General features: G+C 41.3%; 1 protein-coding gene across 6 annotated transcripts; it reads right to left on the bottom strand.

Moving 5' to 3' along the window:
• Positions 1–22,808, bottom strand: LOC110302472 (uncharacterized). Of its 6 annotated transcripts, none has more exons than XM_085827834.1 (6): positions 22,366–22,808; positions 17,729–17,928; positions 16,067–16,237; positions 5,795–5,921; positions 5,479–5,571; positions 1–3,115 (listed from the first exon to the last, which is right to left on the bottom strand). In XM_085827834.1, the coding sequence occupies exons 3-6, from the start codon at positions 16,079–16,081 to the stop codon at positions 1,539–1,541; spliced, it is 1,812 nt and encodes a 603-aa protein (XP_085683960.1). In that variant the 5' UTR covers positions 16,082–16,237; positions 17,729–17,928; positions 22,366–22,808; the 3' UTR covers positions 1–1,538. The 6 variants fall into 6 exon arrangements, with proteins under 6 accessions (XP_085683960.1, XP_085683963.1, XP_085683959.1 ...); XM_085827837.1 differs by having other exon boundaries at positions 17,754–17,928; XM_085827833.1 differs by having other exon boundaries at positions 17,729–17,874.
• Positions 22,809–24,664: the final 1,856 nt, after the last annotated feature.

The following is a 24,664-nucleotide window of genomic DNA, read 5'->3' as shown; positions in this document are numbered from 1 at the left end:
TTAAGATGTAGAGAGTAAGATTTAATAAAGCAACAACAAGAAAGCACATAAAAAGCACATAAACCAGAGCTCTGGGGTCGAAACTCATACACCCAGCATGGTGTAGAGGAGAATCGACGCCCGGCCCAAATTTTTACAGGCTCTTATAGGAAAAAGCCAGGGGAAAAGTACAAGTTTTACGTCACCAAGGGGTCGTGTCCTATATTTTGGCAATGTACCCGATCTATTGGAACATTCTGGGGTAGTACCAGGAGGCCCTTATCTCAAAAATGTTCTTGGAACAGTCCTCAGTTAGGAGGGGTAGGACTAGGTTTGTTCCAGGAGACCCTTATCTAAAAAATGTTCTCGGAACAGTTTTCAATTGGGAGGGGGTCGGACTCTGGGGTGAAGAGTTCAGGAATGTACTCTGGGGTAAAAAGTTCAGGTGTGTTCCGGGAACAATCTCTAGATGGGAGGGGTAGGAGGATTCTGAGTTAAAGAGTTCAGGTGTCCAGTAATTTTCCTCTTTCATTACATTTATAAAAATTTATTCCTATGCGAGTGATTTTATAAGTTCTCAAGTGCCAGTACTAGGGAAACTTCCTTCACAGTCACTCAACACATTCTTAAACTTTCTTAACCCTGTGTAGATTCTCTCTTGTAAATTGACATTTGTTTTATACAAAGAACACTACTCAAACTGAAGTGGATTCTTTAAAAAAAAAAAAAAACTTTATTGATATGAGTACACCGTAGCTGTCTTCAGACACACCAAAAGAGGGCATCAGACACCCTCCTTTGTTTCTGGGAATTGAGCTCAGGACCTCCACAAGAGCAGACAGTGCTCTTAACTGCTGAGCCATCTCTCCAGCCCCTCCCCTGGAGTGGATTCTTGCTTGTTATTCTTGATGCACTCTAAGGCTTAAAGGTCTATCTGGATGTAGGGCAGGTGGACCATGCCACCAGATGGGCATGAGACTGGTGAGGTGGAAGTATGCTCAAACTCTGGGAACCTGGGAGGTCTGAGACAGCAGGAGTAGGGCTGCCCCCTCCCTGCCTCCATGCCCCACCCTGGAGCTTGTAATCATGAACTGTAACTAATGTGGCCATAGGCAGTCAGTCACATAGCACAGCATCTGGAACACCTCTCCATGCTAATGAGACATCTCAATAACCTTAGCCTTCAGCCAATGACTTTCCCTTCCTGGAGTTTCTCACACCCTTCCCCAAAATTACATAATCCCTTGTTCACCCAGAATAAAGCCTATCCACCCCCAATAAAGTAATACAAACAAGCTAAGATCATCACAGAGAGCTTCTTCATTAAAGACTGCCTCAGAGAACGCCTTCACCTAAAGAAGCCATGACACTAAAACTCCTGAAGACCTCTCTCTCCTCCTACCCGCTGTCACTTGCTCCAAACCAGACCAAGCTCCTTCCCCTCCCGGACTGTTTGCACCCTTCCAGCCTGGTATGCAGCAGTGTCTGCCCTGTCCTTGACTTCACCTTGTCTTCCCCAAGTCAGTGAATTGGCTGCTGGGCATCCATACCCGTTCCTCTCATAGCTCCCCATGTCGGTGAGTTCTCTGATGCCGGCTTAGGTTTGACTTCTGTGAAAAGGTTTTTCTACATACATTACATTCATAAGGTTTCTCCCCAGAATGAATCAACTCATGTACAATGAGGGATGATTTGTAGCCAAACATTTTTCCACACTGAATGCATTCATAGGGCTTTTCACCTGTGTGGATTCTATGATGCTTGCTGAGGACTAACTTCCACTGAAACGTTTTCCCACATTTGTTGCACTCGTAGGGCTTTTCACCTGTGTGAATTATCTGATGCTTGTTGAGATATGACTTGTTTTGAAAGGCTTTCCCACACTCTTTACACTCATACGGTTTCTCACCTGTGTGAACTTTCTGGTGAGTTTTGAGGTATGACTTATTTTGAAAGGCTTTTCCACATTCTTTACATTCATGTAATTTCTCACTGTTATGTATCCTCTGATGCCTCCTGAGGTCTGACTTTTGGTAAAAGGCTTTTCCACACTCACTGCATGCATAGGGCTTCTCACCTGTGTGAGTTCTGTGATGCATGTTGAAGTATGACCTGTTATGGAAGGTTTTTCCACATTTCTCACATTCATATGGTTTATCACTCTTGTGAGTTCCCTGATGCATTTTGAGGTATGACTTCTTTAGAAAGGCTTTTCCACATTCTATACACTCATATGGTTTCTCCCCAGTATGAGTTCTCTGGTGCGTTTTGAGATACCACTTATGTTGGAAGGCTTTACCACACTCATAACATTCAAAGGGTTTCTCTCCAGTGTGAGTCCTCTCATGTACAATGAGAGCTGACCTTTGTCTGAAGGTTTTATTGCATTCACTACATCCATAGGGCTTTTCTCCTGTGTGTATTCTCTGATGAATAGTAAGGGAAGATTTAGTGCTAAAGGGTTTCTCACACTGGGTACATACGTGGTCTTTTTTCTGGTTATGTGTCCTCTGATGTTCTAGAATGTCTAATTCACTGGGAAAGGGTTTCTTACTTTCAAGGCATTTACAGGATTTTCTCCCTGAGTATGTTGCCTGGTGTTTAGTGAGCTTACCCTTCTTACTAAAAGTTGCCTTCCGGACATTAGCCGTGACATCTGACCCAACAGAAAGCGGCTCACACTCACTATGCTTACAAGAAGTCGGTCCCACTTGAAGTCTTTTAGATGGAGCAATTTTTTTCAATAGTTTTCCCTCCTTTGTATCTTTCCTTTCTCTGATATATTCGAAATCCTGCTGTCCAGTTTCAATCTTAGAATGCTGACCCAACTGCTCAGGACATCTGACAGATTTCCCTGCTACACAACAGTCATTATATTGCTCTACAATACACAATCCTTGAGGCTCCAAAGGGAGACATCTATTCAGGTATCCATTCAACTCCTCAGGCTTCACTCCTGAACAGTTTATATTATTTACAACAAAACTTGAAATATTCATGGAGTATAAATAAAAAGTGTCTTCTAATCCATGTGCTTCCTCAGTTACTCTATTGTGGCCGCTGGCAGTAACTTGCCACAAATGTCTCTCTCGACTCTTCTGGTTGGTCTCAATTATGCCATCCACACCGCAGAATACTAAAAAGACAAGCAAACAAACAAACAAAAGTAGTTTCTATGAATTCTGTTTTGCTTTGTTTTTTCAAGACAGGGTTTCTCTGTGTAGCCCTGGCTGTCCTGAAACTCACTTTGTAGACCAGGCTGGCCTCGAACTCAGAAATCCATCTGCCTCTGCCTCCCGAGTGCTGGGATTAAAGGTGTGGGACACCACGCTCAGCTCTATGAATTATTTTTAAGAGTGTCTAATGGGATTCTCATGTTTATGTAAAAAGCAATTTCTAGGGCAGGTGAGATGGCTCAGTGGGTAAGAGCACCGACTGCTCTTCCAAAGGTCCGGAGTTCAAATCCCAGCAACCACATGGTGGCTCACAACCATCCATAACAAGATCTAACGCCCTCTTCTGGTGTGTCTGAAGACAGCTACAGTGTACTTACATATAATAAATACATAAATAAATAAATAAACAAACAAACAAACAAACCAATTTCTAGTCTACTAGCACACACTGTTACTAAATTCATGTAAGTATTAGTTTATAAACTTTAGTTTGCTCCTTAATTTACTATACTGAAATACACTGATAAGTTTTCTAGTATTAAAGTATTAGTAAAGTATTGCTTCATTTTATTTTTGTGAAGAAATATTTTGTTAAAATATCCACCAATGGCTAGGTATAGTTTTTTACTCAGACAATGGTTACATTTTTTTTACAAGGTTCTAGTCACATGTATACTTTAATACATGACAGTGATGACCTTTTCTTTCTGCCATTCTCTTTACTCTGGTCTAAAAGAGGCACTAATTTCTAGGACATCCTCTTTGCAGATTGTGAGCAAACTCTGATAGGCTGCTTCCTAGCCAGAAGCCTCCATTATGCTGTGAGTTTGCATCATGTTTGCTTAGAGTTATTAAAAATTTCAACAGACTGCGAGAATTTCAAATATGAAATTTCTTCCTTTCTTTTTTTTTTTTTGTTTTTTGTTTTTTGTTTATTTTGAAACAGGGTTTCTCTGTGCAGCCCTGGCTGTCCTGGAACTCACTTTGTAGACCAGGCTGGCCTCGAACTCAGAAATCCGCCTGCCTCTACCTAATTTCTTCCTTTCTACTTCCACCGGAAACATTGCAGTAATCAAGGCCTCAACTGAACAACATGTCCTGTTCTTTTCTGTACCAAAATAAATACAAGGAAACTCCTGTTTACCGCTCCAGAAAAACATGTATGCTGTACATCATTTCTAAAACATGTGGCTACTTGTGATAACCATGAGCCTAACATTTGCCTCCAGAGCGGTGATGCACACACCACCATCTAGTAATTCATCAATTCTCAAGGATGCTGTCATGTTTCACAGACTTGACTTCTCTTAGTTTCATAAAAAGTGGCTTCTACAATTCCTCACCATCTTTGCTGCTTTAGAATGAGAGAAGAAAAGTTAAACAAGTGCTACCTTTAAATTACAGCCCTCATCCCAAAAAGGAGAAGCTGAGTTCTTCAACTTGAAAACTTGTCTCACTTCTCCTTGGGACGAAACGCTCTTGATTCTTTCTCAAGTGGAAACACCCCTTCCCATGGGTCCTCATGATTTCTTAGATCATAGCCTAACTTCTAAATCTGTTTCTGTATTCTCTCATCAACTTCATAAATGAAATACTCTTTAACTTTAAACACACTCTATTATTCATTATACTCTGGTTCAACATTACATATACTTGTTTTTGACTCCTCAGTATAAATAAACTTATTTGTCTTTTATTAAAATTAATTCTATGATGTAAGGACATTACTTTTACATTTTTATTTATATAAAATATGCAAGAACCAGCACTTGAAAGCTGCCTCATTAGAATGTGCTAAAACAAAAACAAGCACATGAAATATGTCTGAAAAAAAATCCCCATGAGCCTAGAGTGCAAGAAGCAATTGAAGCTATGAAAGAAAGAAGTACCAGGAAAAAACATCAAATTACAGAAGTAAGCTAACTGGGGGTTTGGGGGAGGGTCTAAGAAATATTTCATCAAATTGCCGGGCATGGTGGCGCATGCCTTTAATCCCAGCACTCGAGAGGCAGAGGCAGGCAGATTTCTGAGTTCAAGGCCAGCCTGGTATACAAAGTGAGTTCCAGGACAGCCAGGGCTACACAGAGAAACCCTGTCTCGAAAAACAAAACAAAAAACAAACAATGTCTCGAAAAACCAAAAAAAAACAAACAAACAAACAAACAAACAAAAAAAAGAACTATTTCCTCAAACTGCAATGTAGGAACACATGTAAGAGAATACTCCTTGCAGACTACATAACAAACATGTTTGAGCCCTCAGATATGGAATGGCCAACCTTTGCTGCACACAGTCTCCCCATCCACAAGTACCGACAACCAACCTGGCAGAGTCTTGTTTGCAGGTTCTTCTGCTGTCCATGGCTCCTCTCCCTGTTCCAATTTAAAGATCAGCTCAGGTTTAGGGATGCATTGCCCTGTTAATAGAAAATGGTATAGGACTTGGAAAATTTTTGCTTATAATGTTCTTTGGAGAAAGATAAAACCAGGTTTTAGGATCTATGTAACTAAAGTGCAAATGTGCACCTTTCCCTAGAGAGCAGTGAACAGTCATACAATTCGTGGCCTAGAACCTTAGCTCTCAACCTTACAAGTGCCCATATATTTCCTGCAGGGTTGGTGCTTGCTCCTGATACTTACCCAGTGACAGCAGGCTATTATATGTCTCCAGCATCACACTCCTGTACAGCATCTTCTGAGCGTCGTTGAGATTCTGCCACTCCTCCCAGGTGAACTTCACAGTGATATCCTCAAAAGACACCAACTCCTGTAATAGCACATTTCTCCTCAATCAATTTACTCTAGGCTTGTAAAAGGGAACCTGAAGACCAGCTTCTTTTTTTTTATTTTTGTGGAAGGCTCTCATGTGTATTTTACATTATAATATACCTTGCTTATATAGTAGAAAAAAATTTTTAAGATTTATTTATTTATTATATGTAAGTACACTGTAGCTGTCTTCAGACACACCAGAAGAGGGGTTCAGATCTCATTACGGGTGGTTGTGAGCCACCATGTGGTTGCTGGGATTTGAACTCAGGACCTTCGGAAGAGCAGTCAGTGCTCTTAACCACTGAGCCATCTCTCCAGCCCAGAAAAAAAATTTTTTAAACCCATCCTGATGTTATTGATTGATTAATGTACTACCTGATAATATTACAATTAAAACCTTCACTGTTGGTGTAAGAAAACTGAGACCACTGGGGTAACCAGGCCTTACTCAGATAGGGCTGCAGGTGAACATGAACATACCCATGATTCTCTCTGCCTCCTAAGAGTTGGAGGCAGCCTGACTACTGTCATGTTGTATGGGTTGTGCAATAAGAATTCCCACTCTCTTGTATAAATGAATCATATATAATTAATATATATATATATACCAGCTGTGAATTAATCCAGTGGCTATATTTCTTTACCTTATACTATTTCTCAATAATCACACAGAAGTCATATTTCTTTAAATCTGAACCTCAATAGCTGATGCCGCACTATTCTCTATTCTGTGCAGCCACTGGGTGGTCATCATTTATTTTCAGGCAGAGAATAAATGGTAAGAACTGTTTACAGAAACTTGAGACAGGAGATTCTTGGTCTAAGCATTTCTATGCTGTGTCATGATTGAAACAAGATATGAGGGCAGAGAAATCTGCACTTGAATAACACAAGGGTAAACTTTACACAGTGTACAGAAACATTATGCCTACATTTTCCCCTTTGTCTAATAAAAGGCTCTTTTGTTATAATAATAAACAACATACAGCAGGAACAATTATGAAACTATTATGAAAAATATTAGGTAAGAGTTAAATTGAAAATGTCTGTCTGTATTTGGAAACTCATAAAGTATTTTATTTCATGTCTTACAAAGTGATAAAGACTTAAATAGCCCAAGAAAATTATCAGCTGAGGCTGAAAAAGAGTCACCTCTGACAGAGAAGAAACTATAGAATACACATCTAGATCATATGCAAAGATCGCCTGCATCTTAGTTATCCTTCCTCCTACTCATTCTCCTACAGAAATTCTTAAGCAGATGGAAGATTTTAATCTTAGAATGGATATTTTTAATACACAAACAGAGTAAAAAGTTAAAAACCTACATAGAAAAGGTTTCTGAATTGATTCTAATGGGAAAAATATGACATTGTCAACTAGCTGGGATGGTACTATGCTGTGGTACTGAGACTGTGGTACTATGCTGTGGTACTGAGACTGGTACCTTTACTAAGGCTGAGTCTGCCTCACTATGACACAAGATGAATATTGGCAAAGAGCTTACAGTAATTTTTGAAAGAAATTAATAACAAATATCCAAAAAGCAAGTGGCTTCAATTTATAAAAAGAACTAATTGGAGTTTTCCCTTGTATAATAAAAAGAATTCTAATTTCTGTCATGCCTACATCTTACACTGATGCAAATAAATCAGGAAAGGCAAGCTATAAGTCAGAAGATATAAGTAAGGTGGTTAAAAGTCCTTATGAATCAGGATAAAATCAGGATTATATGAAATACTTATGGTATAATTACATTTTCAAAAATCTCTTAATATAGTAACTAACTCTAAATATGCCAAAGAGGTTTTTTGCATATAGAAACTGCTGAACTTATTCAGGATGAGTCCACATTGACGTCTCTGTTTTGTGGAGAGCCTTCTGGGGTACAGCTTGGCAGGAATCTGACATTGGCCATGACAAGGAGTAAGCTCAGGCAGGAATCTGACATTAGGGCATAATAAGAAAGTAAGTTTTGGCAAGAATCTAACTTTAGGCTATAATAGAGAAGTAGGGTAAGGCAAGAATTTTAGTCTTAGGGTGGAACAGAAGAACTAGGCTTCAGGCAAGATTCTGGGCTTGGACTAGGAAGTGGGCTCAAGTATTTTGGTCATTATGATAAGCCCTATTTAAAACTGGAGTAATTTCGGGACTTGCTGCTTTGTTAGTTCCTTATTGTACTGCTTGCCCAAAATACTTGCATGTAATTAAAATGGTATAAAAAGTGGATTGGGCCAAGCGTGGTGGCCCACACCTTTAATCCCAGCACTGGGGAGACAGAGGCAGGCGGATTTCTGAGTTTGAGGCCAGCCTGGTCTACAGAGTGAGTTCCAGGACAGCCAGGGCTACACAGAGAAACCCTGTCTCAAACCCCCACCACCACCAAAAATAAAAGTGGATTGGAAAATAAAAATTTGCCTTCAGTCTCAGAATTGACTGGGATCACGCTACAATGTTGTCTTTTTTTTTTTTTTTTTTTTTTGGTTTTTCGAGTCAGGGTTTCTCTGTAGCCCTGGCTGTCCTGGAACTCACTCTGTAGACCAGGCTGGCCTTGAACTCAGAAATCCGCCTGCCTCTGCCTCCCCAGTGCTGGGATTAAAGGCGTGCGCCACCACGCCCGGCGTCTTTTTTCTTTTTAATCCTCACTCCTGCGCTGGAGAACCTGTTGACTGAGCTGGCTTGGTCACTGTTTATTCAACAAGTGAGCTGATTCTGTCATTATGCATTTATTAGAAGTTATGGCAATTATGGGTATACCTATACAAATTAAAACTGGCAATGCTCCAACATATGTCACTAATAAAGTTCTTTAAAATTTATATATTAATATGTAAAGCATATTAGAGGTATACCAACAATCCTACAGAACAAATAGTCTTTGAAAGGTGCAATTGTACTTTAAAAGAAATGCTTAAGAAACAGAGAGGAGTATCAAAAAATCCCAAAGATAGATTGCAAAATGCTTTATTGAAATTTCTTAAATGCTAATAAACAAAAAACAATGGCCACTGAAGACACTGGATTATAGGAAAATACTGAATTATATCACCCTGTTTATTTCAACGATATATTAACCTCAAAATGGAGATCATGAAATGTCTTACTCTGGGGAAGGAGCTGTGCATACATTCATACAGGAGAAGAAAAATTATGGATTCCACCCAAACTGATAAAAAAATCAGATTTGATAGAGGAAGACCCCATGATGATCTTGACTACAGATAGGAAAAAAGAAATCAAGAAGATCAAACAGAATTGCTAACATGATTTCCTGATCCCTCTACATGGGTCAGTCCTCAAACTGGCTGAGACATAAAAATGTCTCTAACAAGAACTTCAGATAGACTTAGTCAATGGATCTTATTGGCTACAGAGTATTCAAGATTTATCATTCCATCCTTTCATATGGCATGAATAAAGATTTATATTGCGGGGCTGGTGAGATGGCTCAGTGGGTAAGAGCACCCGACTGCTCTTCCGAAGGTCCCGAGTTCAAATCCCAGCAACCACATGGTGGCTCACAACCATCCCTAATGAGATCTGACTCCCTCTTCTGGAGTGTCTGAAGTCAGCTACAGTGTACTTACATATAATAAATAAAATAGATAAATAAATTTAAAAAAAAAGAAAAAGATTACTCAGATAGCAAATAGCTAAGAATAAACAATGTTTGTCACTTCAGATATACTATAAGTGGATAGCTGGTCTTCAAAAACCTCAGATATCCACAGAATATGGCATATAAAATTATTTCATTATTAAAAGATCTTTTGACTATAAGACAAGTCTGCTCCTGACAGTGCTCCCATTCAATGTCACATAGAATATCAACAACCTCCACATGGAGCTGATTCAGTTGTGTCAAGCTGGCCACTGCGCAAAGAAAATGCCCATGCTGGCCGGGCGTGGTGGCGCACGCCTTTAATCCCAGCACTCGGGAGGCAGAGGCAGGCGGATTTCTGAGTTCGAGGCCAGCCTGGTCTACAAAGTGAGTGCCAGGACAGCCAGGGCTACACAGAGAAACCCTGTCTCGAAAAACCAAAAAAAAAAAAAAAAAAAAAAAAAAAAAAAAAGAAAATGCCCATGCTTCAATTCCAGGCAAACACTGCCCAAAAAGGACAAAGGGACATGGGAAAGCCAACTGTCAAACTGCCAAGACAGAGTAAGCCAAGTCATTCATAGTTCCTGCTGCACATAAAGTCTGTCAGATATACTGAGCCAAAAGGCTGAAGATGGATGCTCCAAAGTTATAGAGACAATATTGGGGACTGTCATTTCTATAATTTTGGGGAAGCTATGTCCTTGCCCTTCCTGTATACTCAGGTAAATTTTTATTCCTTCTCAGGTCTCTGATGGGTTTGAAGACTATAGAGTCTCACAATTAAGCTTGAGTTATTTAGGATTTAAGAAGATGTTGTAGGACTGGGTGTGGTGGCGCACGCCTTTAATCCCAGCACTTGGGAGGCAGAGGCAGGCGGATTTCTGAGTTCGAGGCCAGCCTGGTCTACAGAGTGAGTTCCAGGACAGCCAGGACTACACAGAGAAACTCTGTCTCAAAAAAAAAGAAAAAAGATGTTGCAGGTCTAAAAGGATGTTTTAGGCTGGTAATGCAAATTAGGATAAAATTTGAGCTAGGCACAAAACTTTGAATACACCAAGATAGGATAGATAACAGAAAATTTTCTTTAATTGCCAAATACTATAGGTAGAAAATTATGAATATAAATCCTACCTAATAGTTTCCATAATTGTCTCATAATTGTTATAATTGTATTCAATTTATGTTTGAAAGGAAAAGATCCTCTTATTGGACTAAAAGGGGCAATTGGAGAGAATAGCTTGTGTATTGTATGAATCCATCACCTGTCAATTAAAAAGCTTATGGCCTATGGCTTAGGCAGAAAATGGGAGATGAGACACCAGGGAGGCAGAAGGAATTCTGGGATAGAGTCAGATAATAAGATTGGCCTAGGAAGATATGAGGAGATGGATGCATGGTACCTGAGCACAGGTAATCAGCCAGGAGGCAGAATGTATGTTAAAATAATTGGGTTATCTAGGTTATGATCTTGTCAGAGTTGACCCCAGCTATACGGCCAAGGGATTTTTTTTTTTTTTTTTTTTTTTGGTTTTTCGAGTCAGGGTTTCTCTGCATAGCCTTGGCTGTCCTCGAACTCACTTTGTAGGTCAGGCTGGCCTTGAACTGCCTGCCTCTGCCTCCCGAGTGTTGGAATTAAAGGCATGCACCACCACCACACCTGGCGGATTTGAGTCTGAGTCTTATTTCTGGGAGCATTGGGGCTGGGAAGAAGAACACAGACAAAACTTCTACAGTCTTTCCCAAAGAAAGAGTGACATGTGTTCCACTCTCCTACCTCAGTTATGCAGCATAGGTCGTATATTAACCAAATCTGCTTCCTACAACAATTCCCCTTCCCGAAGGGCAGTGGTGGTGTGCACCTTTAATCCCAGCACTTGGGAGGCAGAGGCAGGTGGATTTCTGAGTTTGAGGCCAGCCTGGTCTACAGAGTGAGTTCCAGGACAGCCAGGACTACACAGAGAAACCCTGTCTAGAAAAAAACAAAAAAAGAAAAAGAATTCCCCTTCCCTCAGAAGCCTTTGAAAGGATAACTAACCTTTGCTTACTCTGGCATGGCTCAACTCTCTTTCAAAACCCTGCCTCAGTCACACAGACAGCCACACCACAGTAATGGTCCTATGCACTGCAGAGAGAATCTCTCATGTACTGTATGGTAGCATCACCTGTCAATAAAAAAGCTGTTTAGCCAATGAGCTGAGGCAGAAAATAAGAGCTGAGAGTTCCATTAGGGCGAGGGAACTCTGAGATAGAATCTGGCAGGGAAGAGATTTGACCCAAACTCTGAGGAGACAGACATATGACACTGAGACGAGGTAACCAGCCATGTGGCACTCATAGAATAGAATAAATGGGTTAATTAAGTTATGAGCTAATCGGGAAATAGGCCCAAGCATATGGCCTAGGCATTGTTTATTCAAATATAATTAAGTCTTAGAGTTATTTCTGGAACTGGACAAGAATGGCAAAGCCCATGGTTACAAATGGCATCCAATGTCAGGCACAGAATCCAGGTTTAGACAAAAGATTCGGGTATTAGAAAAAGGTCTCAGGTGCAAAGGTAGGAAAAGAGCACTTCCCAGGGCTGGATGCAGTTCCTGAGCCAGGGAGGAAGATAAGTCCCTGTAAGAGAGAGCAGGCAGAGGCCTGTCAGCAGCAGATATTGAGGGGGAGCCAGAACTTAAGGCATACCCCACAGGATTCAGAGCTAGGGCCAATAGGCTCGGATCCAAGCTGGGACCTGCAGTTATGAGGCTCAGCCCTCACAAACGGACAAAGAGTGGCTCAGCCCTAACCTGCAAAGCCAGCCTACTAGACCAAGCCAATGGAATAGATCTAGCTGCCAAAGACATGCTCTTCCCAAGGTCCTCGGTTCAATTCCCAGCATCCACATGGCAGCTCACAACCATCTATAAAAGAGCTAATGCTGTCTTCTGGCATGCAGATGTACATGCAAAGAGAGTACTCCTACATTTTAAATCAATAAATATTTTTTAAATTGCAGGAACTTATTGTGTAGGGAATGATTCTGTATTTACATATCTAGACTAATTTCAACAGGAAATTTTAAATGTCTGTTGGTATTCCTTACAAATTAAAAGCAGGTACTCTGATATTCCAATATTTCTTTGCTGCATACAAGTAACTGCTTTTTGTTTGTTATTTGTAAGACATACTAATTCCAAAATTACAGTGCAATGCAATGAAGTCACATCACAACAGGAATGTGAACTGAGCAGATCTGGATTTCAACAGCCATCCCCTAGGAAAACCAGAAAGGATTGTGGGGTACTCAGAAGACATAAAAGAGAGTACGACATAGGGGTGTTTCCAGATATAACAGAGGGAAAAAAACACACACAACAAACAAAACCTGGAAAATGCTTGTGAAATTCATATTCCACAGGTAGAGGCTCTCCAGTAAGGTTAAACAACTTACTCCTGGATAGGGCGTGGATTGGAAAGACCTCTATAAGTAAAAGTCTTAGAATATTTTGAACTGGATATCTGGCATAATGGCTCAGCAATTGAACGTGCTTACCATTAAGTTTGATACACTAAGTTCTAACCCTGGGATTCACAGGCTCCTATGATTTGTACTCACATAGGAATGTGTGCTTGAACACACACACATTTAAAAAGGAATATTTTGAACTGAATTTTTAAAAATTAGTAAGATTGAAAAATTGTAGCACACAGCATAAACTGATCCTAGAGGGGAGCTAATGTCCCGGAGAACTAGGAAGAATACGCTGATTGTATTTGTACCTTTGCAGAGAAAAAAAAAAAAAACAAAAACAAATTGACTACAACAATAGAATAAGAAAAAGGTAAGATTCAAAGAATAAATCAATGAAATTCAAATTTAAAAGTTAGTAATACAGCATACAAACACACACACTCACACACACTCGCACAACCCACATGCTCTGCTCAGCAGTTAAGGGTCAGAACTATTCTGGACCTGTGTTCCATTCCTAGGCAGAAATCAAAAGAAATTGGGACATAGGCTACGACATAAGGAATAAGGTAGATCTTAATGACAAAATCCTGTTCTTCTTATTAAAGATGAAACAGAATAATCATCAAAGCAAACCATCATGTTGACCATCAACACAAATCCCCAAAATAAAATCCCACATATTCTTTGAATATAAATAGTCTTTAAATTAGAAACCAATGTCAAAGCAAGAGTTAAGGATTGACTCAATGTTCAAAAACTAAATGTTATACTTTGAAATAACCTTTGAGCTAAGGAAGTATTTACGAAGAACACTGAAATGAGCTTGAGACAAACTAAACAGTGTCTTCTGGAAGTAGGCCAGAACGCCTGGGCAATTCCCCCATCTTTGGTGGACAATGGGCTTAAGCCTTGCCCTTAACAAATGGTTTGGTCAGTGAGCAAACATGGCAAAGCCACCATATTGGAAACTCACAGACAAGGCTTCTAGAAATCACACAGTGTCATTAGGAAGCCAGACACTAGATAGCCAACTATCCTGAGACAACGTTGGTAAAGCACATGGAAAATCCCTAAGAAAGAACCCTGCTTCCTAGGCACGTGGAACCTCCTGCAGCTGCCCACTGCCAGCCAACCTTGAGTGCTCTTGGCTATCACCCCAGCTCTGCTTTCAATGACCTGCTCCAGGTGCAAGATCACTGTAGAGAAGCCAACCAGCAAAGAATTCCTAAAACGGAACCAGAGGTCATAAACTATTTTAAGTTGTCACATTTTCAGGATGGTTCTGATCCATGGTTTGAATATGAAAGATCCTCCGCAGATTCAAGAATTAGATACTTGAACATCATTGAGCCGGGCGTGGTGTTTGGTGTGTGTGTGTGTGTGTGTGTGTGTGTGTGTGTGTGTGTGTGTGTATGGATGGAGTTGCCTCAGACCCTAGAAAAATTCTCCAATTAAAAAAATGTTAGAGGCGGGCGCACGCCTTTGATCCCAGCACTTGGGAGGCAGAGACAGGCGGATTTCTGAGGCCAGCCTGGTCTACAAAGTGAGTTCCAGGACAGCCAGGGCTACACAGAGAAACCCTGTCTCAAAAAAAACAAACAAAAAAAAAACCCAACAACAACAACACAAAGAAGAATTAGATGGTTGGTTCTTAAGCTGGTGGCACTATTTTTAGAAGTGATGGAAACTTCAGGAAATAGATCATCCGGCCATATCCTTGTGCATTATATACTCTAGCCCTTCCTGAATCTTTCTCTCTGCTTGCTTTCTACAATCAGAAGTTAAAATTCATAAAGGATGCTAAAATTTCAAGTATCAATTAGGGAAAATAAATAAACAGGTAGGATTCGCTGAGCTGGAAATATAACGGCTTCCCTGCAGGGATTCAACTGAGTGTTTAGTAAAAGGACACAAGCTCTAAAAGACCTTCTCACCGAGGGAAGTGGGACAGACCTAGTTAAGACTCCGTGAAACAAGGCAGCCAATGTGGGAGACTTCTGTGTAACCTCTAAATATGTACTTTTATTTATTTATTTATTTATTTATTTTGGTTTTTTCAAGACAGGGTTTCTCTGCATAGCCCTGGACTTCTGTGTAACCTCTAAATATGTACTTTTATTTATTTATTTATTTATTTATTTATTTATTTTGGTTTTTTCAAGACAGGGTTTCTCTGCATAGCCCTGGCTGTCCTGCACTCACTTTATAGACCAGGCTGGCTTCAAACTCAGAAATTTGCCTGCCTCTGCCTCCCGAGTGCTGGGATTAAAGGCGTGCACCACCACCGCCCAGCAATATGTACTTTTAAAAGAATTAATTTGGGCATCGTTTCCTGGAATAAGGCCACCATCAGAAAAAAGAAAGCACAGGAAGAAGGAGGCAGAAACGGGGACAGTGCAGGGTGTGTCAGTAATAAGGGAACAAACGCTTAATGCTCATAAGACCCTTGGCTGGAGTCCCAACATGCACGAACACACAGACTAAATGGAACGGAGGCCTCTGAGTATTTGGCTGACATAAGTGAAAGAAGATGGCCAATTGCAAACTTAGGTATTTGCTAGAGAAAGAGAGTATCAACTAAGAGACTTGCAAGAGCCAAAAAGCAGAATGAAGATACATGAAGCACGGACCCGGACTAGGCTTCTAACAAAGAACTGGCATAGGTGCCTAATGGGAGTAAATCAGTGTGCACAGGGCACGCCGCCCCCCGACCCCCAGCACCTTGCCTTCTACAAGTGCCCACCATGGATGCACCTGCAGCCTCTTCACTACGCACTACGCACTGGATGTGGATGGAGGGCGGGGTTAACTAAGAACCAACTTAATCATGATTTCAACCAGTTCCGGAAGGGGCAAAGCATCATGGTGGAAATGACAGTGGCCAAAGATATTTTAAATATGGGAGAAATATTAATGATCTGTAGCAATAAGGAAAACTATGATTTACTAAATGTTGCTACATTAGTATTAATAGGAATTAAAGTTTAATTCTCTCTGTAAATTTAGGCAGGTCTTACTGATGGTCAGACTATGAATACAAATAACATAACAACAGATAGTACACTGGGGAATAACTCACCACATATTCATTCATGATGTTTGTAAGTTGCTTGGTTTTGGTTTTGCCCCTGGAAACACGCAGAGGATACTGGGATACACTCGAGAGAAGGAGAATCGTATAGAGTCATGAGAGTGAGAGGATAGTCATGGCTTGGTCCTAGATTCTCCACTCAAAACACTGTGCAATTAGCTGAAGAAGAAGAAAAAAATGTAAGAAAACAGTCCCTGGGGGCTGGAGAGAGCTCAATGATAACGAGCACTGGCTGCTCTTCCAAAGGACTCAGGTTCAATTCCCAGCACCCATAAAGTCGCTCACAACTATTTGTAACTCCAGTTCCTGAAGATCTGGCACCCTCACACAGACATATATGCAGGCAAAACACCAACGCACTTAAGAATAAAATAAATAAATTTAAAAAATAAAGGAACAAAGTAGACTCATCTGCAAAGCAGTGCAACAAAGACACATTGACAATGAACCATAATATATTGACGGTCATTACTCATGACTCAGTTAATGAATACATTCATCTATAATTAATAAGTAATTGGGTAACAATTAACCTTTCCTCTTAAAGATAGTAATTAAAACTAGAGTCAGACTGGCGAGATGGCTCAGCTGTTAAGAGTACTGACTGCAGGCTGGTGAGATGGCTCAGTGGGTAAGAGCACCCGACTGCTCTTCCAAAGGTCCAGAGTTCAAATCCCAGCAACCACATGGTGGCTCACAACCATCCGTAACGAGATCTGGCGCCCTCTTCTGGAGTGTCTGAAGATAGCTACAGTGAACTTACATATAATAAATAAATCTTAAAAAAAAAAAAAAAAAAAAAAAAGAGTACTGACTGCTCTTCCAAAGGTCCTGACTTCAAATCCCAGCAACCACATGGTGGCTCACAACCACTCGTAATGAAATCTGATGCCCTCTTCTGATCATCTGAAGTCAGCTACAGTGTACTTATTTATAATAATAACAAAATCTTTGGGCCGGAGCCAGCAGGGCTGACCACAGCGAGCAGAGGTCCTAAAAATCCAATTCCCAACAACCACATGAAGGCTCACAACCATCTGTACAGCTACATAAAATAGTAAATAAAATAAATAAATAAATCTTTTTTAAAAAAAAAAGAGTCATTATATTTTCCCACCATTAACACTAAAATGAAATATTCTATTAATCCATCCAAAGGGCTCCATATGGGCACTTCCTCTACATTACTGCTTCTTTTATACAATTCATTTTCATGGGAAATATGCAAATTTAAAGATTTTGTTTTTTGCCCATGCTTATACAGGAAAAAATTTTAAGTAATGCACATTTCATATAGGGCACCGTTACCGTAATGTTTTCAAATGGGGCATCTCCATGTATCCAAACCCTTGTTTAGTTCCCAAGAATAAGATGGGGTTTGCCATTTGATTCATCTGGCCAAGAGGAACTAGGCAAGTGTGAAGATAACCTAAAATTGAAACGAGTTTCTTTCTTTTTTTTTTTTTTTTTTTTTTTGGTATTTCAAGACAGGGTTTCTCTGTATAGCCCTGGCTGTCCTGGAACTCACTTTGTAGACCAGGCTGGCCTCGAACTCAGAAATCTGCCTGCCTCTGCCTCCCGAGTGCTGGGATTAAAGGTGTGCGCCACCATACCCGGCTGAAAAGAGTTTCTTGACTGGCATTTACTTACTGGACACAGCTATGTTGTAATGAACCTTGGTGCTAGCTTGATGGAAATGGAGCCTTGAGAAGACTCAGCAGGAGCCACTGGATGTGGGACTGAACACCCAGAATTTAGCAGCCTCAAAGCACTGATGACATCAACTTCATCTGTCCCTGAAGGCAGGAAAATACAGTCATTTCCCAGCTGAGACCAGTCCAGATACTGACCTACAGGAATGCGAGAAAACAAAACTTGATCTTTAAAGCACTATTTTTGTTGACTTGCTGTACAAGAAAGGCTGATACCTTTAGTTTTGTTTTTATGTTTTGAGACAAAGTTTCTCTATGTAGCCCTGACTATCCTGGAACTCACTCTGTAGACCATACGATCCTGGAACTTAAGAGCTCTGCTTGACCCTACTTCCTGAGTCCTGGGATTAAAAATGTGTGCCACCACTGCCTGGCAAGGATGATACATTTAATGATTTAGAATTGTATTATTTTAACATATTGGGGAATGGGAAATGGTATCCAAGCATGACAAATACAATAAGAAGTATTCTGTAACTAGATGCCCACAGTTTGAAAGCCACAGGAGAGATAGCTGAAGTCATATAGGTTTGCACATACAGGTTTAGAGCACAAGTTTCGTGCAATCTGATTTCTTCATTTTAGAACAGGGATAGACTCCTATTATTTTCATCCCTGCCTTACGAATTTTGGTTGACAGAATGCTACCATTAAGTAAGACATGCCCATTTCATACCTTTAAGGTTACACATGTACAGAATGTATTGATGACACCGTAGGATACTCAGGACAAGGTGTTTGGAAAGTGTTTAAAACTTGGGCACCTTCATCTTTGGGAAAGCATTTGCAGATCACACTCAGATGCTGGGATTCAACACAAAACGTAAAACCACACAAACCTGAAGACATTCCATGGTAACCAGAAGTCAGTATTAGAAAATAAACAAACATTGATTTTTCTTAACTATACAAAGTATGTCTGTCCCTGGCACCTACATGTCATATTACCCTTGGCAAGTCTCTCTCTTTTTTTTTTTTTTTTTTTGGATTTATTTCTTATTATATAAGTACACTGTAGCTTCTTCAGTTGCACCAGAAGAGGGCGTCAAATCTCATTATGGATGGTTGTGAGCCACCATGTGGTTGCTGGGATTTGAACTCAGGACCTTCGAAAGAGCAGTCGATGCTCTTAACCACTGAGCCATCTCTCCAGCCCCTTGGCAAGTCTCTTAATTCCTTGGGAGCAATTTCTTCTTTCTAATGAAGCTGAAGTACTTGTGTAAACCACCAAATCAACTGCCAAGACAGAGGAACCATCATCTGTTTCCACACGATAATTCTGTTAATAATGTTCTTCTAAAAAAAGCTCACAGGAGGGAGCTGGTGAGATGGCTCAGAGGGTAAGAGCACCCGACTGCTCTTCCGAAGGTCCAGAGTTCAAATCCCAGCAACCACATGGTGGCTCACAACCATCCGTAATGAGATCTGGCGCCCTCTTCTGGAGTGTCTGAAAACAGCTGCAGTGTACTTACATATAATAAATAAATAAATAAATAAATAAATAAATAAAAAGCTCACAGGAGGCTACAGAGATACTCAGCAGTTAACAGAACAGCTGTCCTTCCAGAGGACCAGGGTTCAATTGCCAGAACCCTGCAATTGACCAGGGTTCAATTGCCAGAACATAGCAGTTCACAACAGCCTACAGCTCCAGATCTACAGGTTCTAATGCCCTGTTCTGGCCTCTTCAGGCACCAGGCATGCACATGATAAACAGACATACATGCAGACAATATGCTCACACACAAAATTAATTAATTTTAACCAATTAATTAATTTAAAAAGGAGCTCACGTGCTGGAAACAGTGAGGGAAGAGTAAGGGAAAAATAAATTTACTGACCACTGATTTAGTCAGTTGTAAGCTAGATCACAACTTCCAGATCCAATAAATACTTTCCAGGACCTGGCCTATCTCTTTCAATGTAGCTGGTGGAAGAAAGCCAGCCACAACCTCCTCAAGATCAAGGCCCTAACTACCACCCATGTGTTGGCTGCATCTGAAGAAGGGTAGCTTCGCCCAAATTTTGTTCTAAGCAATGGGATCAGTAATTGCTTAGGCCATGCAAATCTAAGAATTTCACGTTCACTCTGCCTCTGCTCAAATGCACTAGCTGTGGAGGAAAGGCAGTTAGTAATAGATCTTGCTCGCAGTGGAGCAGGTCCACATTAGCAAATCTTCACACGGCTGTGATTGTTTGCATGGCCATTACACAGCTAGAAATTACATTCATAGCTAGCCCTTGCTTAACTCCCTAAGCTGCACACTGACTCATATGGACTGATCCTCACATAGCAGGTATTACATCCCAGAGAAATACACACAAAGAAAATCCCTCTAAGCCCATACCCGACACTGCCTGGAGTGCCAGGAACCAGAAGCCAGACAGCCCAGAGACCTAGGATAGAACCAAACGCGCTTGGCCAATAAATAAATAAATAAATAAATAAATAAATAAATAAATATGCTTCCTAATGATATTCTGCTCATAGTAGATGAGGTTTCCATGGAAACTGATGCAGAGACCTACAGCCAAACATTAGGTGAAGTTGAGTGAATCCTGCAGAAGACAGAGAAGGATTATAGGTACCAGAGGGGTCAAAGACACTACAAGAAAACCTACAGAATCAACTAATCTGGATTCACAGGGGCTCACAGAGACTAATCCTACAATCAGGGAGCCTGCATGGGTCTGACCTAGGCACTCAGCACTTTTTTGTTTTGTTTTGGGGGGTCTTTTTTGGGAGGGGGGGTTCGAGACAGGGTTTCTCTGTATAGCCCTGGCTGTCCTGGAACTCACTTTGTTGACCAGGCTGGCCTTAAACTCAGAAATCCGCCTGCCTCTGCCTCCTGAGTGCTGGAATTAAAGGTGTATGTCACCATGCTGGGCCACTCAGCACTTATTTTATGGATTTGTAGCTTGGTCTTCTTGTGGGACTCCTAACAGTGAGCTTGGGGGCTGGCTCTAACACTTTTGCCGGCTTTGGAAACCCTTTTCCTCTTACTGGGTTGCCTTGCCCAGCCTTAATATGAGAGGTGCCTAGTCTTATTGCAACTTGATATGCCATGTTTGGTTGGTATCTCTAGGAGGCCAGTCCTCCTCTGAAGGGAAATGGAGGAGGAATGGAAGGGAGTGGGTAGGGATGGGAGAAGAGGAGGGAGGGAAATCTACCGTTGGGGTGTAATATATGAGAATAAATTAAAACTTAAGGAAAAAAGAAAAAACTCCGTCTAACGTAACAAGTATATCCTGTCTCTGCCCTCCCCGACAGCTCAGTAACCTATTGAGGCATGTGGCACACTGGTGCTTCCCAGCCTGTTTCTCTATTGCAATATACTCAATACAGTGTTCTAGTCTAAAGGGCAAATGCATTCACTCATAGGCCAGCAGACCTTCCCTGCGCTGGCCAACAACATGAGTGCGCACTAAGGTAAACCTGATAGTCCAGACTGGCTCCTGTCCTGTTATGAAAGGTTAGCATATGTTGATGTATCGGTAGGTAACTTGCAATAATGCAATCTCTACCATGAAAATGTAGGCAGACCCAGTTGATCACAGTACAGGGTTCGTCAAAGGAGCCTGTATCACAGGGGCCTGCCGTTCTGTGGAGTTCAGTGAAGCACTCTAAGGCTTGGACCAGGTGTAAATTCCCTACCAGGACCCAGGGCCTCCTGGTCTGTTATTAATGGTCTTCCTCTTCACTAGGGGGATGGAATTCCTACTGTTGCACACCCTCCTTCAGAACATGAAACCTCCCTACTTTGTTCCCAGGAAAATGTTCCTATAACAATACTAGAATCTTCTGAGATAACCTCTTATCTCTGGTAACTAGACATTTTCAAAAACTAAACAAAACCTTAGACAGTGTTTCTCAACCTTCCTAATGCTGCAACTCTTTACTACAGTTCCTCATGCTGTGGTGACCCTCAACCATAAAATTATTTTTAATAATTATTAAATTATTAGTAATTTTGCTAAATGTTAGGAATCCTAATGTAAACTTCTGATATGCAGGATATCTATGTGATAATCAACCCCTGTGAAAGGGCCGTTTGACACTACCCAACCCACCCCCAACCCTTTCAGGTTGAGAATCCACATGTGGTGAACCACTGTTCTAAGAGCTCAAACCTGAAGTGCCAAAAACATCACTTCAAAAAAAACAGGAAAACTGACGAATATAATTGCCAATACACATAAGGGTACAGTCACTACGGGAGAATTTCTCTAGGAATTTCAGGCCAATTCACTGAGATAACAAACACCCTCTTTCTTATAGATGTGTGGGTCACAGACCTCCCCACTTCAGGCTCCAGCACCGTGGTATCAACTTACAATTTTCCCAGGCTCGCAGTTTAGGATTTCTGGGTCATGTGAAAATTCCCAGTTTTGTAATCCGGTCTCAGATTAATGGTCTTTCTCCACCCCAACTCCCCCAAAAACGGATGCCAAGCAGGTAGCAGGATTCTTCACTAGTAAGAGCTGGAATGTGAGCTCACACTGGAGGCTTCCCGGCCCTGACAATCCACAGACATGAACCGCCCTCACCCCCAAGTCGCCATCTTGGGCTCTCACCTCCTTGGCAGAGCGTCCGTATTGGCCCTTTTGGACAGATGGAATCACAGATCCAAACACTCCTAGCGCAGTCTTCGGATAAAGCCACCATTAAAGCCCTGTTCAGGCCGACTGTTCCGACTGGGTACGGTGGATCTCACAGTCACCTTCCCCTGAGCCGCTGCGGTCCGCCCTCGAACTGCGACTCAGTCCCTCCTCCAAGACCCACCTATGTTTGTTTCCACTGAGGTAGAAGGCACGGGTCCCGCTTCCCGAAGATTCCGAGACCACTCTCCTCTTTTCGTTTTTCCCACCCGCCTTCAGAAACCCTGCTAGAAACGCACAGCCTGAGCGAAGGCGTCAGCACAGAGCCTGGATGCGACTTTCTAAGCTGTAGCTGCCAAGAGAGCACAGGACACAGAGATGCCTACCAGCCAAATGTCAGAGCTGTTTACCTGCTCCTGTGTGGGAGGGCCTTGTATGTTAGGGACTACATTACCCATGAGCCTCTGGGAAACTATGGTAAGTATAGAAGGACATTTTTCCACCGGGTCCACTATGGCATTACCAAGAGTAGTGGATTTCACGATTCAGATCAGGTACCTACCTATCTGATAATCGCGATGTGAAATTCCTTCACCTTTCTCTCATGTGAACCCCAAGTGTCCCAAAGTAGTATAGAACCTGAGAAGGAAGCTCCAGTGTGTTCATCCTAGAATCAGACTAAATATCTATCTCTGTGGGAGACATGGAGCCTTAGAAAATCGGTGTGACGCCGGGCGTGGTGGCGCACGCCTTTAATCCCAGCACTCGGGAGGCAGAGGCAGGTGGATTTCTGAGTTCGAGGCCAGTCTGGTCTACAAAGTGAGTTCCAGGACAGCCGGGGCTACACAGAGAAACCCTGTCTCGAAAAACCAAAAAAAAAAAAAAAAAAAAAAGAAAATCGGTGTGATATCTGTTGTAGGGTAGTCACCAGAGAAGACTACTAGACATGGGTTTAAGCCAATAAAAAGTCTTATTAGCCAGACTGCAACTACCCTTGATGTTCAGGAGACCAGAGAAGCCCCACAAAATCTATGCCCCGGATTGATATATTTCAGTTCAGAACAATTAGCCAGACGCAGAACTACAGAAGCCAGGAGGCAAGGTTAGTACAGTTAGAGACTTTCCCATAACTATGGACTTTGATGGATTAGGCTTTTGTTATAGTTCTGGCAGATGGCGCTGTGTACACGCTGAGTTTTACAGCCTGAATAGTATTTTTGTCCAGGAGTCAGCTGTGCTAAGGTCTCAGAGCCTATTAAGGTCTGGGGCTCTCTTCTGGCTGTACAGAGCACTGCAGGAAGCTGAACGCTTAGTGTTTCTTAAAGCCTATGAACCATTTACATCCCTAGTGTATCGTCAACTTGAGCATTCTGGCACAGCACACAGTAATTTTCAAGTTCATTTTGAAATCGAACCAACATGTTGGACTTCCATTGTAATAGGAAGAAACCACAAACTATATGAATTGACAAGAGACAAAAGTTATGTTGTGTTTGGCCAATAATGCTTAGAAATAATTTGAATTTGAAATGAAAAAAAATCACTTACTAAAATTGAAATTTGTTTTGTTTTGTTTTTTGAGTCGGGATTTCTCTGTGTAGTCCTGGCTGTCCTGGAACTCATTTTATAGACCAGGCTGGCCTCTAACTCAGAAATCCGCCTGCCTCTGCCTCCGGAGTGCTGGGATTAAAGGCGCGCGCCACCACTGCCTGGCAAGATCATTTTTTTAAATCTTCAAAAATGAACAAATTCAAACTGAATGTGGTGGCACATGCCTTTAATCCCAGCACGCCAGAGTCAGGAAAAAAAAAAAAAAAGCGTTTGAGGCCAGCCTGGTCAACAGAATAATGAATTCCAGGACAGCCAGAACTACACAGTAAAATCTGTCCAAAAAGGGGGCGGGGAGGGGGGAGGAGACATACTCAGGAGTCAAACAAAATCTAAATAAATTTAAACAATCCCTGCCCAGAGTTGATACATTACACATTATTAAGATTAATTTTTCAACATAAACTAAATATTCACTATAATCTCAATAAAGTTCCGTGAAAATGTTTCTATTTGTAGAGTGAAAGACATAAAGGCTTCAAACCTACAGGAATCTGCTTGTCTTCTACATTCCAAGTGCTGAGATTAAAGGTATGCACCACCAGGCCTGGCTCTTAATAACTTACTCCTAACAAATAAAGTAATGACGTGTCATTTAGAGGACTGTCCTATACAGAAACTGTACCTGTAGCCTCTATTTGTGCATTCTTCCTCTTCGTTTATCATT

Source organism: Mus caroli, unplaced genomic scaffold, assembly GCF_978045245.1.
Source record: "Mus caroli unplaced genomic scaffold, Mus_caroli_1 scaffold_11, whole genome shotgun sequence".
Classification (NCBI taxonomy): Eukaryota; Metazoa; Chordata; class Mammalia; order Rodentia; family Muridae; genus Mus; species Mus caroli.
This window is presented reverse-complemented; position numbering and strand designations above follow the sequence as displayed.